Here is a 15,137-nt window from a genome sequence, read left to right as displayed (position 1 = left end):
AGCTTGAGCCAGAGCTGAGATTAGCATGGGTTTGCATTATTTCTACTCTGGGAAGTTTGGCCTAGCTAGGAAGATCCTGGGATAATCAGAGCCACTGTGGTGCTAAGCATGGGAATATCAATTCCAAGACACCACCTGGAGCCCCTGGTCTCCAGCGCCTCAAATGCCCCTCTTCCAAGGCAAGGGGAAGTGAATGTGAATTGAAACAGCCCAGGCTCATTCAAGGGGCTGTGGCAGAGCTGGAACTGCTGAGTCACAGGCCAGGACTTTCCCTGTTAGGCTGTGCTACCTCTCTTTAAATTCAGCCCCATGGTCTGTGCCCTGGCCATTCTTTCTCTCTTTTTTGCACCTTCACCTGATGGGAAACCAGGATTTATTCTCCTTTCTCTTGTACCAGTGAAATTCTTCTAATGACAAGGGACTTACTCCTGTTTACACAAGTCAGGGAGAGAAGAATCAGATCCTGAACTGACAAACTCCAGATCTCTTGCCAGAGATTCCAGTTCTCCTTTCCCCTGGCATGACCTTTTTTATGCACACAGGCTTCCCGCTAGGGGAAAGACGAACCAAAAGTGTTGCTGATTTTCAGTCTTTCTGCCAACTCAGCTAACAAAATAAAAGCAAAAGGGATCCCCAGAGCAACATTAATTCTCTGCTTTCAACAGAGAATCAATAGAGAAAGGAGAACAAGAGCTGCTCCACAGAAGAGATGAATTACATGAACCCTGAGGGGATTTAGGTGTAGAGAGAAGTCAGGCTCACTCTCTGCCTGTAAGGGAGGCAGAGAAAGAAGAAGGCAGGGCCTGACAGCAAGCATTGTTGCAGCACGATCTTTCCACCTTTGCACAGAGCCATAAAGCCCTAAATAAGATGCACATATTGGGTCCCAGCCTGATACTTCCCCCTCTTTCAATCTGGGTTCTATCATGCCCAGGCCCTGCAGTAGCTCCCTATTGAACAAGTGTCCAGTGCTGCAGGGAGGGTCTGAGATGCCTGGGTAGAACCATGTCCTGGGAGAACATCTCTCCCAACAGGAAAAGCAGCTTGCTGTTACCTGCTTTGTGCTCTCTCTCCCCTGCCAGCACTTCTATGCTATGAGGATTTCTTTCAGCACTTTCTTATCGTTGACATGCTTGTACTTCTTATGTTTCCTCTTCTGCGGCGGCGGCCGGCGTACTCGCTGCCGCTGCGAGACAGCGGCTGTGGTGAACGCAGGGGACAGGCCTGCCAAAACAGAAGGGAGAGTGTCTGTGCAGCAAGGGGCAGCCGGCTCATGTTGAAATACCTTTCTCCACACACTATCAACAAAGAGCTCTGCGACAGGAGGGTCACAAGACCTCCTTCTGTTCTTCTGTCCCTTGTTCTCTGTTCTTTATGGTCTCTGCGCTCTTCCTTTTCCCACGATGCCCTTCCCCTCACCTCTCACCTTCCCCTCTATTTCAGCCCCTTGCAGGCAAACAGAGGTCAGTCTCTTGGCTGGGTTTAGCCAGCCCATGGGATTCAAGGGAGTTAAGCAGACTGCAACCAGTGGAGGGCTCTTTCCTCCCTCCTCAGCCTCTCTCCTCGTGCCTCCCTCCACTCTAATAATGCCCAGGTCCTTACGGCGTTGCTCGCGTGGCCCTGGCCGGCTGCTCCTGGGGGGTGGACGGGACACCGCTTCGCAGCGACACTGCACGTGGTCCTCCAAAGGCACAACGACTTTTTTGAATTTTGGCTTCCTCTGGACAAATTCGATCTTGTTCACCTATTTGGAAGAGAGAGGGAAGGAAAAGATGAACACAGCTGCAGATCCTGCTCTGAAAATAGTCAGTGCCCATAGGCTTCAGCACTGGCCTTCTTCCTAAAGAGTAAGAAGGCAGTTTATAGAGCACGGTTCAAATTCAGGGGTGGTGTGTATGGGAGCTAATTCTGCACATGACAGCAGGGCAGACGTAGGCAGGACAAGTTTGGATGTGACTGGTTGTCTCCCTTATTCCTGACTGCTACTGCTGCTTAAGCAGGATGACTGGCTGATGACAGACAGAAACATGGGACCTGCAGAACACACTATAGCCTGTTTATGACAGATGTGATGGCAGAGACCTGGGGGCAACCAGAAATTAGTTTCCACAGGATCCTACAGGAAGGGTAAAAGGAGAAAAACTGAGGACCGATCAAGCAAACACAGCTTAACCAGCTCTGCTGAGGCCTGTCTGAATTTGTCTCAAGCTCTTTAATAACTCGCAGGGCTGAAGCCCTCAGCTCTGTGCTTCATGGGAAAGGCGGTGCTCTGGAAATTCCCTCGGACTCTCCACCAGTGCTGACTCAGAGTGAAGACTTACTGCTTCACACCCCACCACAGGGCATAGGCTTTCTAGGGGGTCCTCCCATTCCAGGAGCAGCCAGGCCTGACCCCACTCAGCTTATCTACCAAGACCACAGTCCCTGAAGTGCTCCATAAGCTATAAATACTCACTCTGCCTTGCATCTGGGATTGAATTCCTCTAAACCCACTGCCCCCAGCAGCATCCCTCAGCCAGCACTGAGGCAGCCAGGCTGTTTATCTTTCCTTGAAAGCCCACTCCACACGCTTCAGACCACACGCTGCTTGCTAGACAAACACTTCCAGCCAAACAATAGAGAGACCTCTGTCCTCAAAGAAACCATTTCCAGGTCACTTTTTCAGGCTGGCTTCTGACCTCTCACTTGTTTTTTCCACAAAAACAACTCCTGCTCCCCCCCATTTTTCCCTCGTTCAGCCTGGCTTTTCTGAGAAAGGAATTTCCTGATGAAAAGGGCTGTATGAATACAACCTCTCCCAGCCAACCTCTGCTGCCTGCCTGGGGGAGTCTCTTACAGCTCAGGCAGAGGATCAGTATGGGATGAGTATTATTTTTAAACAAGCTGTCTGGGAGGAAGCTGTGAGGAGATCACTGGTGGCTGTGCAGAGGGCAGGATCAGCTCAAGAGGTTAGCTGTCAGGTGCCTGCTTGCTGATGGAATAGGTCAGGAGGTAACTGTGGAGCTAAGAAAGAGGAGAAGCTGCTCCAGTGTGTGTCTTAGGAAGAAACTGCAGCGGCAGAGCGGGGATGGAGCACTGACACTGCAAACCCTCCTCTTTTTGCATCAAAGTAAGTTCCTGAGATGAAAATGTCCTGTTTCTTCTGCTCTAACACAGCAGACAAGGCTGCCTTCAGCCACAGGAACAGCCAAGGCGCAGAGCGGCAGCTGGGGCTGGTGCCCTGTAGCTCTGCTGTGGTGACAGTCCCCAGCTGCTGGACAGCACCAGCCCTCCCAGGAGCTGGCATGGATGTCAGTCACCCCACACCAGAGGCTGCAGCACCGTGTGGTAACGCAGAAGATGTGATTGCAGAGGGGATGTGAGGGAACCAACAGCTGCGGGAGCCTTCACCTGAGCCCCACTGCAGCGGTGGTTTTCGGGGGGGGTGGGGCTGGAGGTGGCTTGCGGGAGGAGGGAGCAGCGGGAGGTGTCTGCCTTACCTGGACGTGCCGGACGCGAATCTGTGTGGGGCGGCACTGCACGTTGCGGTTGTTGCAACACCCGGAGCAGCGCTGCACCTCCACGCAGGGTGGCCACACCACGAAGTTGGCGTTGGTGCTGTCCACCATGTTGCGGGAGATTTCAAAGACCACCGCCCGTGTCTTGCACTCCGCCAGGACAGCTGGCTCTGCTGCTGCCAGAGCGTCTGCAGAGGGCCCTGGGAAGAAGCAGGGATGAAACAGACTTTGCAGCTGCTACTGCAAAGCCACTGCAGCCACCTCTGCTGGAAGAGAGAGGCCCCTGACAGCCCTCTCACACACCCCCCTTCTTTCTCCTTTTCCCACCCCTCCAGCTCCTTCCCTGGACAGAGTCCCCAAGAAAAAGATGCTTCCCACTGCAGCAGCAGTCCTAGGCAGGAGATGACACTTCTTTAGAGCAAATCAGCACCAGCAGGATTTAAAGCAGAGCAGCTTGCAGAGCTCCAGACTCCCTCTCATGCCCTCCTGGGGTGTAATGCCAAGCTCTCATGTGAGGCCCAGACCCTCTATAACCTCTATTCCCACACAAGTATTTCAGACAGGCATCTGCACCGACTCATATCTGCCCAGGTGGGTGCCCCAACAATCACAAAGTACAACACCCCTCACTCACCTAGGCTTCGTCGCTCTCGAGACAGGGCTATGGGGCTTTGACCAATGTGAGTTGCATTCAGGTCCAGGCTCGAGCTATCCTCCTCTGCAAAAGGGAAGACATGACCAATTAGCATCAGTAAGAGGCAGGAGAAGATGGCAGACACTTGTGTTCTGCTCATCAGGCAACGTGCAGAGATGTAGGACAGCCACAGCTCCAGTAATTCACACTAGGTGTAAATCCACCAGCAAGGGCACAGCTGTGCTAGTGCACAGGAGCTCTCAGTTTGCTCTTTTCTCAGACTAGGCAGTTCAAAGTAACAAGCTTATCATGAAAGAGGAGTCACAATCAGGTCTGGGAGAGGAAAACTCCAGGCCTACAGCAGGGCTGTCTAGCATCAGAGAGGATCAGCTGGCTGAGGCCATAATATGGCAAGGAGGATCAAAGACCAGATGGGACAAGCAGAAAGTTTGCTACATAACACTGATGTGCCTCACTGAGCCTGGGACTGGGAGAGTTCAGGTGTGAGAAGACAGGCAAAGGGGGATGATGGGTGGGAGGTGGGGTGCTTGCTTTCTCTCTCCCAACCTACCACAGATGCTCTGGGTTAGGGTTAGTTTTGTGACAGAAGAACAGAAAAATAAAGTTGAAATGTCTTTTTTCCTATCCTGCTCTAAGGTAAGCTGCAGAGTTTGGAGGTATTTCAGTCAGCGATGGGAGAGGAAGGCAGATAGCATTCAGGCCAGCCCTGAGCAGTTCCCTCCCACCCCATTGCTTTTTCCCATAGGAAGTGCTGAATAGAGAAATGCCCATAATCCCCATGGAGCACTCCAACATGCAGCCCCTCCTGAGCTCTGGACAATGGCCATGCTTGGAGATAGCTCCCACCCAGCCACAGCTCTTTCCTTCTCTGACCTGCTTTAGCAGCTGAAGGAAGCTGAATGGACGTCAGCATCAAGGGAGCAATTTTCTTAAAGGGAATTAGGGGCCAGTGGAAGATGTCTGTTTATCAGATGTGTGTTGGAGCAGATTTCCCATACCTATCATGTCCCATCCCTCTTCCTCAGTCCTGCTCTAGTGCAGCCCTCTTACAAGAGGGAACAGAGACTCTGCTCTCTGCTCAGCTCAAAAGCAAGTGCTGAAGGATTTGGGATGGGTGCACAGAAGTTGTATTCACAAGGCAGGAATCCTGTGCCTAAGCAGTGAATGTCTATGAGTGAGGTGGACAGACAGACACCCTTTAAAGCCCCTGGAGAGGTATGATCAATTCTAGGACACCATTCATTTCACTCTGAGGCAGACACCCAAAATGAGATCTAGTGGATCATGCTCTAGCTCTCCAGGGGGGCTACAGAGGGTGTCTGGATCACTGGCTTAGACAATCATGCCTGCATTGTGGGCTGCAGTATCACCTCAGGTCAGCGGGAGCTCAGCTCATCTGACTCCTGGAGCTGCCTAATCCTGGCTGCCTGCACAGTCAGTGGAGGGCAGCAGCTGTGACACATACAAGGGGTGTGAACAGCACAGGGAATAGCTCCAGGTGCTTTGGGATCGTTTTGCTAATACATTTATTTGCTAATACACTAATTCCACACAAAGTGAGCAAATGGTGATGCCACTTGGTCAGTACCTGGGTGCAGATGAGAGTCACAGGGTGCAACAGAGCTTCATAGCGCTACTTTCTGTTTCCCTGACCAGCATTTCCCATGTGGGACCTGAAGTGAAACCAGTGACTCAAAGCTCTGCAGCTTTTTCCCATTCCAATGGGCTTTTCAAGACCATTCTATTTCTTAATCCTGAGGGCAGTTAGTAACTGCAATAGCAATGTATCTGTTCCTTAGACACCAGGACATGACAGACTGCACACATCTTCACAGCCATTCCTTCCCCACCCCTCCATCCTGTGCTGCCTGGCAGTTTAGCAAACAAAGGTGGGGGCTGCCTTTTGCAAAAGAGGTTGAATTCGTGGCGGGGCAGAAAACTAGCAACAACTGTTGACTCAACCCAAATCTCCTATTGAAAACTGGGTCTCTCCCTCTCCCAGGTTGTCTTTCTACACCCTGGGTCAGCCATGAAGAGGACTGGGGCGGGGGCACCTGCCTGGGACAATCCAGAACAGCTAATTTTGGAAGCTGCCCCATTGTGTGGCTCATGGACAAGGAGGGAACTGGTGAGGGCAGGGAGTGGCTGTGGTGGTGGTGGGGAGCCTTGTCGCCTCTTTCTGAGGCAAACAATAGCTGAACACAGCTGGTGCCCTCCCCCTAGCTTTCCCCCCCCTGCCCCTCCAGGGCCGTTTTGAAAGGCAGCGGGAATGCTTTTGAGACTGCGCCAGTGGTTGGACTGGCATAGGAAACAAAAGCAGGAAATTCTGTTCCCCCGTAGATAGTGTCTCGGCAAGGATTACAAAGCTCCAAACAGACAAAACACGAGAGAGAAGGCGAGCTGGGGGGGGTGGGGGACGACGGGCGGGAGCAGGGTTAGAATAGAAAGGAATTTGCTCTGAAGAGACCGTTTATAAATAAATTCCTGGGCCTGCCCAGCCGCCGAGGCGCGTGCTCCAATTCCCACACGTGCCGACCCCTCCACGCTTCACGCTCCTGCAGCTTGCTGTGCTCAGCGCTGGCCAAGTGACCCCGAGGCGCTGCAGCCCCCGAAGCTCTTATCTAGGGGCAGGAGGTGAATCAATGCTACCCTGATAGCCCCTGTCCTGTGTCTCACTCATGGACAAGAGCTTTGCTGCTCCTGTCCTCAGAGCCTCTGGCAGCTCAGGGCCTTTTGTGCATGCTAAACCTGAGAACTCAGTCAGGTCTTTCCTACTCTGTCACCCTATTTCCACTTCCCTCTTTACCACCTGCTAAACTGATCCTTGGCCAATTCAGGTCTTTCTGCCTGTGCTTCTCCCAGGGTGAATAGTGCTGACCTCAGTTCCTTGCACTCACCTTGGCCAACTCCTATCACTTTTGGAAGCCAGAGTCCCTTGAAAGACCATATAAGAGGAGATCTAAAAAGACACGTAGGTGCCTAACACCCACAGGTTTCAGGGGGGTTAGTTGTATAAATAGTCAGGTCCTGGCTCATGAATGGCTCCTACATTTATAGTGAGGTCTGTTAATAGTGTGCCTGCTGGAAAACAGAACAACCCCTCCCTTCACCCCAAAAGGTTAAGAAAAAGTAGAGGAGTGTTTGGTGAAGAGGAGATTTACCTACGGAGTCTATCCGCAGAGCACGCTGCAGGTCGCTGATGGAACGCACTGAGCTGCTGCCCAAAATCTCATAAATGTCTTCGGGTATGGGGTCCCCCTGCCAGGTGACACAAAGAAAAGAAGGGGAGAAACAAGCATTAGAGAGGTGACCTGCAAATACTGACTGCAAGACCAGGCAGAAGTGGGGGGGAATGGAAGGAGCATGGAGGAGGCACAACAGAAGCAGCAAAACACAAAGACATGTCCTCATGAAGGCATCATCCTGAAACCTGAGCAAAAGTGAGAGCCCTTCCTGTCACCTCTCATGTAAATCATAGAATCATAGAATGGTTTGGGTTGGAAGGGCCCTTAAAGATCACTTAGTTTCAACCCCGTGCCATGGGCAGGGACAATTTGCACTAGATGAGGTTGCTCAAGACCCTGTCCAGCCTGGCTTTGAACTTCCAGGGAGGGAGCATCCACAATCTCCTTGTGCAACCTGTTCCACTGTCACACCACCCTCACTGTAAAGAATTTCTTCCTAACATCTAGTCTAAATCTACCCTCTTCCAGCTTAAAGCCATTACTCTTCATCCTATCACTACATAAAAAAAAAAAGAATATGTAAAGTGGTTGGCAGATTAAAAAAAGACAACAAATAGCCAGACTGTGCAGCAGAGCCCTGAACGCTATCCATGCAGCCAGCAAGGCTTCCTTCTCCGGTGCTATATGACTTCTCCAGGTGGCTTCTCATTCCTGCTGCCTGCAGTAAAGGCGTTTTAACAGACTTCCCTTATGCTATCAGATAAAAACCTTCCCAATATTTCCCTCAGTTATGAAACTCCCTCACACGGGTTTTGTCAGATACGGGGTGTGTGTGCGTGTGCGCGCGCGTGTGCTTCCAAACCGCGGCCCAATAATAAGCAGCATTTGCATACTTTTCACACACACACACACAAAAGAAAAAAAAAAAAAGGTGAGGGTTGGAGAGGAAGATTGACCTTTGCAGCTGAGGCTGCTCCGGCACAAGGCTGCTGTGAAACCACAAATGCTGCAGGGAGGACATGAAAGGCTGTTGGAGCTGATTTGGCTGAAGAAACACATGGGAGTTTGGATGTCATTGCATGTCAATGCCAAAAAATCTTAAGGAAGAGGGTTCATAGGCATCAGATGATGGCCCAGATTCAGAGTTTGTGCAGGCAGGTGTCACGCCATCCGCTTCTTGGGAATTTCACTCTGGCACCAGGCTTGAATGGGCCTCAGTGACAGCACTTAGCAAGACTACAAAGGAGTGGTGTGGGAAAGCAAGCACTGATTAAAACATACTTCCGAAAGACTGGAAAAGGAGACGGAGGAGAGTACTGGCCAAAGTGTTTGCTTAGCTCCCAGCTCTCTTCATTCAGGGCTACTCATGCGGAAAAGCTGCTCTTTCAGCTGGGTGCTGGATACTGTCTGAGCCACAGCCCTACACATGCCCCTGTAACTGAGAGAAGAACTTGGCTCGTGTACTTGTGAAGCACAGGGATTTTCATGTGGGTTTTTATGGGCAGTTGGTGGCATGTGTGTGGTCCTTCTGGTGGACAGCTATTCCCTCCCTGCCTGTGTTCAGTGCAGAACGCTTCCCTTCTGCTTGGACTTGAGGAAAACCGCCAGGCAGGTGGTTAAATGTTGGTTTTTAAACCGTTAGGACTTTAGCCCAAACCTGCAGCCACTTTTGCGTGGCTGCTTGAGCCTGGCACCCTCCCACACGTGCCTGGCCACTCGCCCTTTGCCTCTACTAACAGGGTAGTAGGACGGCTGCCCCCTCAGCCCTGCTGATAACCCTCTAATACTATAACTTAAACTAGGACCTGGTGGCTTGAAGACCGTGGCAGCCCAAGTCATGGGGGCAGAAACCTCCTAGGACAGCTGCAGAGCAGAGGGCACTAGTGTCTTAAACCTTCGCAGCCAGATCCACCAGAGAGCTTGAGTCAGATTGAGCCTCTCTGCCTTGCTCCATCCCTGTCACTGTCACATCTCACCACAGATCTGGCTGTCCGCCTGCAGAAAAAAGCAGATTTTACATCCCCAGGCATTACTTCCTCAGTCTCTGAGGGAGAGGGAAGTGGCATCAGTCATGAATGCACAGCAAGAGAGAGACTTGTGTAATTCAGGGATCACTGAATAGCTGCGAAATGAAGATGCCTTCTGACAACTCCTGCTGCATGAGGAAGAGTGGGACCAACAGCCCAGTGCTGGAGAGGCTCTGCAGTACTTCCCTGCCTTGTGCCACACACATTTACTGGAAAAGGTATCATTTGCAATTCCCAGTACTTGCAAGCCGGGGCTGAGTGCTGGGTGGTGAAGCTGCAGGCTGTTCAATGTTTGCACCTGTCAGCCCAATGCATTTGTGTGCAAACGCTGCTGCGCACAGATGCCCCTGGTCCTTCCTGACACTTAATACGTGTAGGAAGTGGAACTTTATTTTAAACTCCAGCACTTGCTGGGGGAGAGCGTGGGCAGGTGTTACGAGACTCAGTGACTTTGGAGGCAAGCTGGGAGGTGTCACCTTGCTAACTAAGCAGGGGGAACAGACACGAATCAGGGCTTGCAAATGTAGGCCCTCGGGAGCTGAACTGCTGAGGATTGTCTGTAGGAAAAAGCTCTACTCCCTGCTCACAGCAGTAGTTTTTAGGTGCCAAATTTTCCTTGTTGCAGATACTACCAGCATGGCTACGGCGTATCACCAGCCCACATGGCTCATAATCTTGTCCTCCTCCCCGAGGTTTTTGAGGCAGCTCTGCCAATGACAATCAAAAGCCTGTGAAGCTCCTTACTTTCCTCTAGCAGTGCAGAACTGTGCCCAAGGCTGCACTAAGAGCAATTATACAGACCTGATCTGCACAGTTTGTCCTTGCTCCCTTTGTGCTCTGTGATTTGGAACAGCCATGCCTCTGGCCCTCCATGCCAGCCCCATGCACGGAGGGCTCTGATATTGGGGCAACACACACCCAGGTTCTGGGCATTGGTGGTGATGGAACACAGAGAAGCAGAGGTCCATCAGTCACCTTATTCCAAGCCCATGGGGTCAGAAGGTGGAGGAGCATTGCAGGAGGTGAGATGCCCAACAGACCAGCTCAAGCAGCTGGTGCTTTTCCTGCCTACCAGCTCCTCTGGAGTTATTTGTCTAATACAGGTTAACAATCTCCTTTTTAACTGTGCAGCAGATCAAAGAAGACTTTTGTCTCAATGGACTCCTGGCTGGCTGTCAAGTGCCCCAAGGCCTGGCCTCATATTCCTGTGAGGCCCTGAATTCCTAGAAGAAAGTAAGTTTGCTCTTCCCTCCCTTCCTCTGCCCGCAGTGTCTGGCTCTCCCCCGAACCTCAGGGGCATCCCCCACTCTGCCAGGAGACTGTCAGGGACATCTCCTCCCCTTCTCTCATCTGGTGGTGCTTGGGGAACAAGAGGCAGGGCACACCTGAAACAAGGCAGTAGATCACCTGGGCAGAGGCCTCACCTGCCCAGCAGCTGCTCTGCGCTGCAGCTGTGACGCCAGCTTTGCCTCCCTCCTCCCAGACGTCAGCAGAGTTGTTTGGCCACTGCAAACCAATTCAGGGCCTTGCTGCACACGCAAACAGGACATTCCCTGCTCCTAGCGCCCCACGTACACTGTTTCCCACGAGCAGCCTCCTCCCTAACCCCTCCAAACTCTGCTTCTGGAACTTTCTGACAACGTCTGCTTCTGAGCATCAGGGATGCTGAAAAGTCTCCTTGCTATCAGCCACTGCTGAGGTGGTGCAGGGAATATGCAGGGCTGTGCTCCAGTCCTCCCTCCAGCTATTCACAATCAAGGGTTTCAGAGTCTTGCCCAAAGGTGTCTCTCTCTTGGTAGCACAGCAGATACAGAGGAGGAAAGAGGAGGAAAGAGAAAAGACTGTGCAGCTGGCAGGGAAGATAGACCCTCAGGGCTCAAAGAAACCAGCCAAGGATATTTCCAAGGTGATGACTCCTCCAGTCCTCTTTCTTGAGGTAGTGTATCTACATATCCATGTGTGACTGCACACAGGACAGCAGCAGCACAAGTCCGGGGCAAAGAACCACTCAGCTACTCATTCTGCACAAGAGAGGAGGACTTTCCAGACCACCTCCACACTGACCATGGCAGAGGATTTTCCCATCAGGGTCTCAAGTGATCAGCCAGGCAAAAAATCCCAAACAAATAGCATTTTTTAATTCCCTTTGAAGCTGACATGAGGACCCTGAGGGGAGACTCCACCACATTCCCTGTCAGAGACCAAGACCAGCAGCACCTGCCAGCAGCCCACTGAACCCCAGAGGCTCTTGTTCCCCTGGCACAGGGCTTCCATCCTTTCAGCACCACTCCTGGCATTGCCTGTCCTCCGTGCCTCTCCCTGCAGCAGGCACAACCCTCCTCACACATGCCCCTTCCACAGAGGACAACAGTTTATATATTTTCCTCCCTTAAAAGAATCAAACGTAACGTTTGATCTATCCCACGTTCCTAAAATACAGCCACACCTACCCACCCTTTTCCCATTTCAAGGGGGACTCCACTGCTCTACCCAGCTCCCCCACGCTCCCCTGACACCTCTCCTTCTAGGGCTGAAGGCATTTCCATCCCTCAGGCCAGCTGTGTGCCAGCAGCACTGGAAGCGGCATAGGAACCACTGTCATTCTCTCCTGCTGCAGCACATCAGCTGATGGTGAGAGGGAGGCAGGGACAACTCGCCTGGTTCCTTGCACAAGCTCACCCCAGACATGTCATCCATCCCAGCTTCCACTGCTTTGTCCTTGTCACAGCCTCACACTGGGAAGACTTAGGAAGAACCCCAGAGCCCTGCACCAGCAAAAAGCGACAGGGAGCTGGGCTGAGGTTATAAGCAAGCGCCCAGCCGCGCCCCATTCCTCAGGAATTCCAGAAAGCCCTGCCAGTGGGGCTTCACCCCAGCACAACCACACTGGGCTCAGCCCAGCTCTGTAAATGTTGCAAGGCAACTTATTACAGCCCGTTGGGCAAATGCAAATTGGTTTACCATCCTCACTTCCCAACTGGCAAATACCTTCCCGCTGAGGCTCCTGCTCCCTCTGGGTGGAAGAACTCCAGGGCTTTCCAGCTTCAGATGGGTGTGATCGAAGAGGGAAAGGAACTCAGGAGGCTCCATCTCCCAACTTGGACCTCCACTGATCAGGGACAGCTACTGTTCCCCATGCACTTTCTCTGGGCAGGGCTGGAAAGGCGGTGCCAGCCCCATTCAGAGGATGGCTATGGTTCAGCAGTCTGGTAGCACATGTATTGAATGCGCCTGGTGCAGAGGGTGCAACACAACTGCCCTCAAAGTAGATGCGAGCATTGGATGCCAGCAGAAGCACCTACCAAAGCAGAACCCTTCTTGGTTCTCTGGTCATAAAATGGTAACATCACGGTTCCTCCCAAAAAACCCTGAGCCAGAATTGCCAAACTCTACTAAGCTGTCATACAGTCTTTTAATGCAATTACAGGTGAAGAATAACAGCCCCCTGGGACCACATACTTCTGTCTTCATCCTTCCCCACCGCCAACCAAAGCTGATGGTTCACATTGCATGGGAGAAAGAGATCTGTGCCACCCACAGAGGAAATACCATCCTCTGCCCAAAACAAACACTGGGCAGCCCACAGCTCTAACTGCTTCCCTTTGTGGCTTCGGCAAGGTCAAAACAGGCCCTCAAAGGCGGTGATGTGATGCTTTGTACCCAACCCCTTCCTTGCCACCCACAAAGAGAGGCTGCCCAAAAATGAAGGAAGAGAAAGAAATGATGCAACAGAAGGGAAGTTTTGGTGGAAGGATATTTCCTGCCCTTGACAACCCCTAAACTGCAGCTCCAACCTGTGGTTTTGCCACCTTGGGTAGAGCTAAAGTAGAAACTGACTGCCATGTGTAAATGTTTTAGAGGCTTTCTGACCCCCTCAATCTGCATGCCATCAGACCAGCAAATGTGACAGTAGATGCCAAAGGATTTGGGGTCTTGGGGCTGCTTTTCCTCAACCACCACTTGGGATCGGGCTTTGATTTCTACACACAGAGACACCGAAGAAGCATTAGGGTAAATGTTCATCAGCCAAATCCACCACCTGGCTACTGCCGTGAGCCTGGCTTCCTCCTGAGCAGAGCAGAGCATGCAGGAGGGCTGCAGGACAAGATGCTTGCGTGACTGTGCAAGTGCACTAGAGACACCTATCTCCTGCCTCTTCACATGGCCCCAGACAGTCACACACCTTACTGAGTGGCCATGCCACCCCAGTGTCACTGTCTCTAGCTGCACTTCCCCTCTCCTCACCCTTTTCAAAGCCCCCTGCCCTTTCTCCATCATCCCCTTGGTGATGCCAGGATGGGTTTCACACTGTGCATTATTCTGGAGGTAGGAACCGGGCCTTGGTCCCTGTCTCATAAATGCTGCTGCCGCGGTGCCAAAATAGCCAGAGGGAGTGAGAGACTCGGCAGAGCCAGTGGCTGGATGACAGCCGCTGGGTGAAGCTGCCAGCCGGGCTGGGAGCTGCAAGCCCCAGCTGCACCCCGGCCCCCTCATCGACCAGCGACCGCTTACAAACCCAGTCTCCCGTTCTCCACCAGCCTGCCGCTGACTCCAGCCGGGGACATACACGGGAATGGGTTTATTTCCACGCGAAACCTCCCCGGCGGGGCCAGTCCTGAAGGGAGGCGCCCCGTCCTGACAGGGGGCGAGGCGGGAAACCGGCCCCAACGGTCGCTACCCCACAGGGCCGGGGGCGGCCGGCTCTACCCGCCATTAGCACGCCCGCGCCACTGCTCGGCCCTTCCCTCAGAAAGAGGAAGGGACGCCGCCGCCCGCCGGGGCTCCTGGCACTCGCCGTGCAGCTCCGCTGCTTTTCGCGGCCACCCGGGGCTTCACCCCGCCGCACCTGCGGGGCGGCTGGCGTCGCCGCCGGTCTCCCGCCCCACACTCCGAAGCTCGCTGCTCGGCAGCACCGCCCGCTGCCGGCGACGGAAACTCACCTCCAGGCGGGCCAGGGGCAGGGAGAGGATGAACGCGAAGACTACGCCGAAATTCATCCCGACTTCAGGCCCCGCCGGCTGCGGGCACATGGACGGCGAGCCCCGAGAGGGAAACGCTTCCCGCAAACAGCTCCGCGGCCCCCCGACCTCAGGCATCGAAGGCGCCCCGCGTTCCCATTTCCCCTCCGAGCCGGGCTGGTGGTGGGAGAGTTGCAGGAGCCCTTGGAAGAGGAGGTGGTGATGGTGGTGAAGGGAGACAGAAGCAATTCTCGGTGACTCGCCTGCCTCTGCGCTATCTCATAAGTCCGGTGGAAAGAAAATGCAGTCCCTCGAAATTATACGCATCCAGAGTCTGTGTCCCCCTCACCACAAGGGATGCTTCAGGATTCCTTTCTGCTAGGTGGTCCACATGCTATTTTTTCCTCTTGATTGTCTTCCTTTTCAATATATATGTATTAAAAAGATTTTACATACAGGCAACAGTGACTCAATGTTCTTAGAAAAAGATGCACAAAGTAATAATTAAAAAGCCCACAACTTTTCCCAAGTTTGGTACAAAAAAAGAAAATCTTCTTTAAGGTGTCCTTTTCTTAAAATGCTCCTTTCGTTCCTTACACCCTCTTGCTTTATAGCAAGAAGTTGCTAAGTGTACATTTAAATTCTTCCCCTTACATTCTGGCTTGGGTGCCTTCTCGTTCGGAGTGTTGGCAGTTTGCTTGGATATGAGGCTTGCTTTGGGTTTGGAGACAGGTGAGAGCAAATGTTTTCACTCCGGGTTGCGTGTGTGTGTGTGTGTGTGCGTGCTGAGCCTTGACAAGCCTCGGAGCAGAGCT

The 15,137-nt window shown here is 52.6% G+C and overlaps 1 protein-coding gene across 1 annotated transcript; it reads right to left on the bottom strand.

The window, feature by feature from the left end:
* Window positions 1-1,087: 1,087 nt before the first annotated feature.
* Window positions 1,088-14,460, bottom strand: PDGFB (platelet derived growth factor subunit B). The gene is made up of 6 exons (XM_054386980.1): window positions 14,305-14,460; window positions 7,314-7,410; window positions 4,132-4,215; window positions 3,480-3,685; window positions 1,603-1,744; window positions 1,088-1,224 (listed from the first exon to the last, which is right to left on the bottom strand). The coding sequence occupies exons 1-6, from the start codon at window positions 14,458-14,460 to the stop codon at window positions 1,088-1,090; spliced, it is 822 nt and encodes a 273-aa protein (XP_054242955.1).
* Window positions 14,461-15,137: the final 677 nt, after the last annotated feature.

Source organism: Indicator indicator, chromosome 14 (assembly GCF_027791375.1).
Source record: "Indicator indicator isolate 239-I01 chromosome 14, UM_Iind_1.1, whole genome shotgun sequence".
In the NCBI taxonomy this organism is placed as follows: Eukaryota; Metazoa; Chordata; class Aves; order Piciformes; family Indicatoridae; genus Indicator; species Indicator indicator.
Note: the sequence above shows the minus strand (reverse complement) of the source record. Positions and strands in the feature narration are given on the sequence as shown.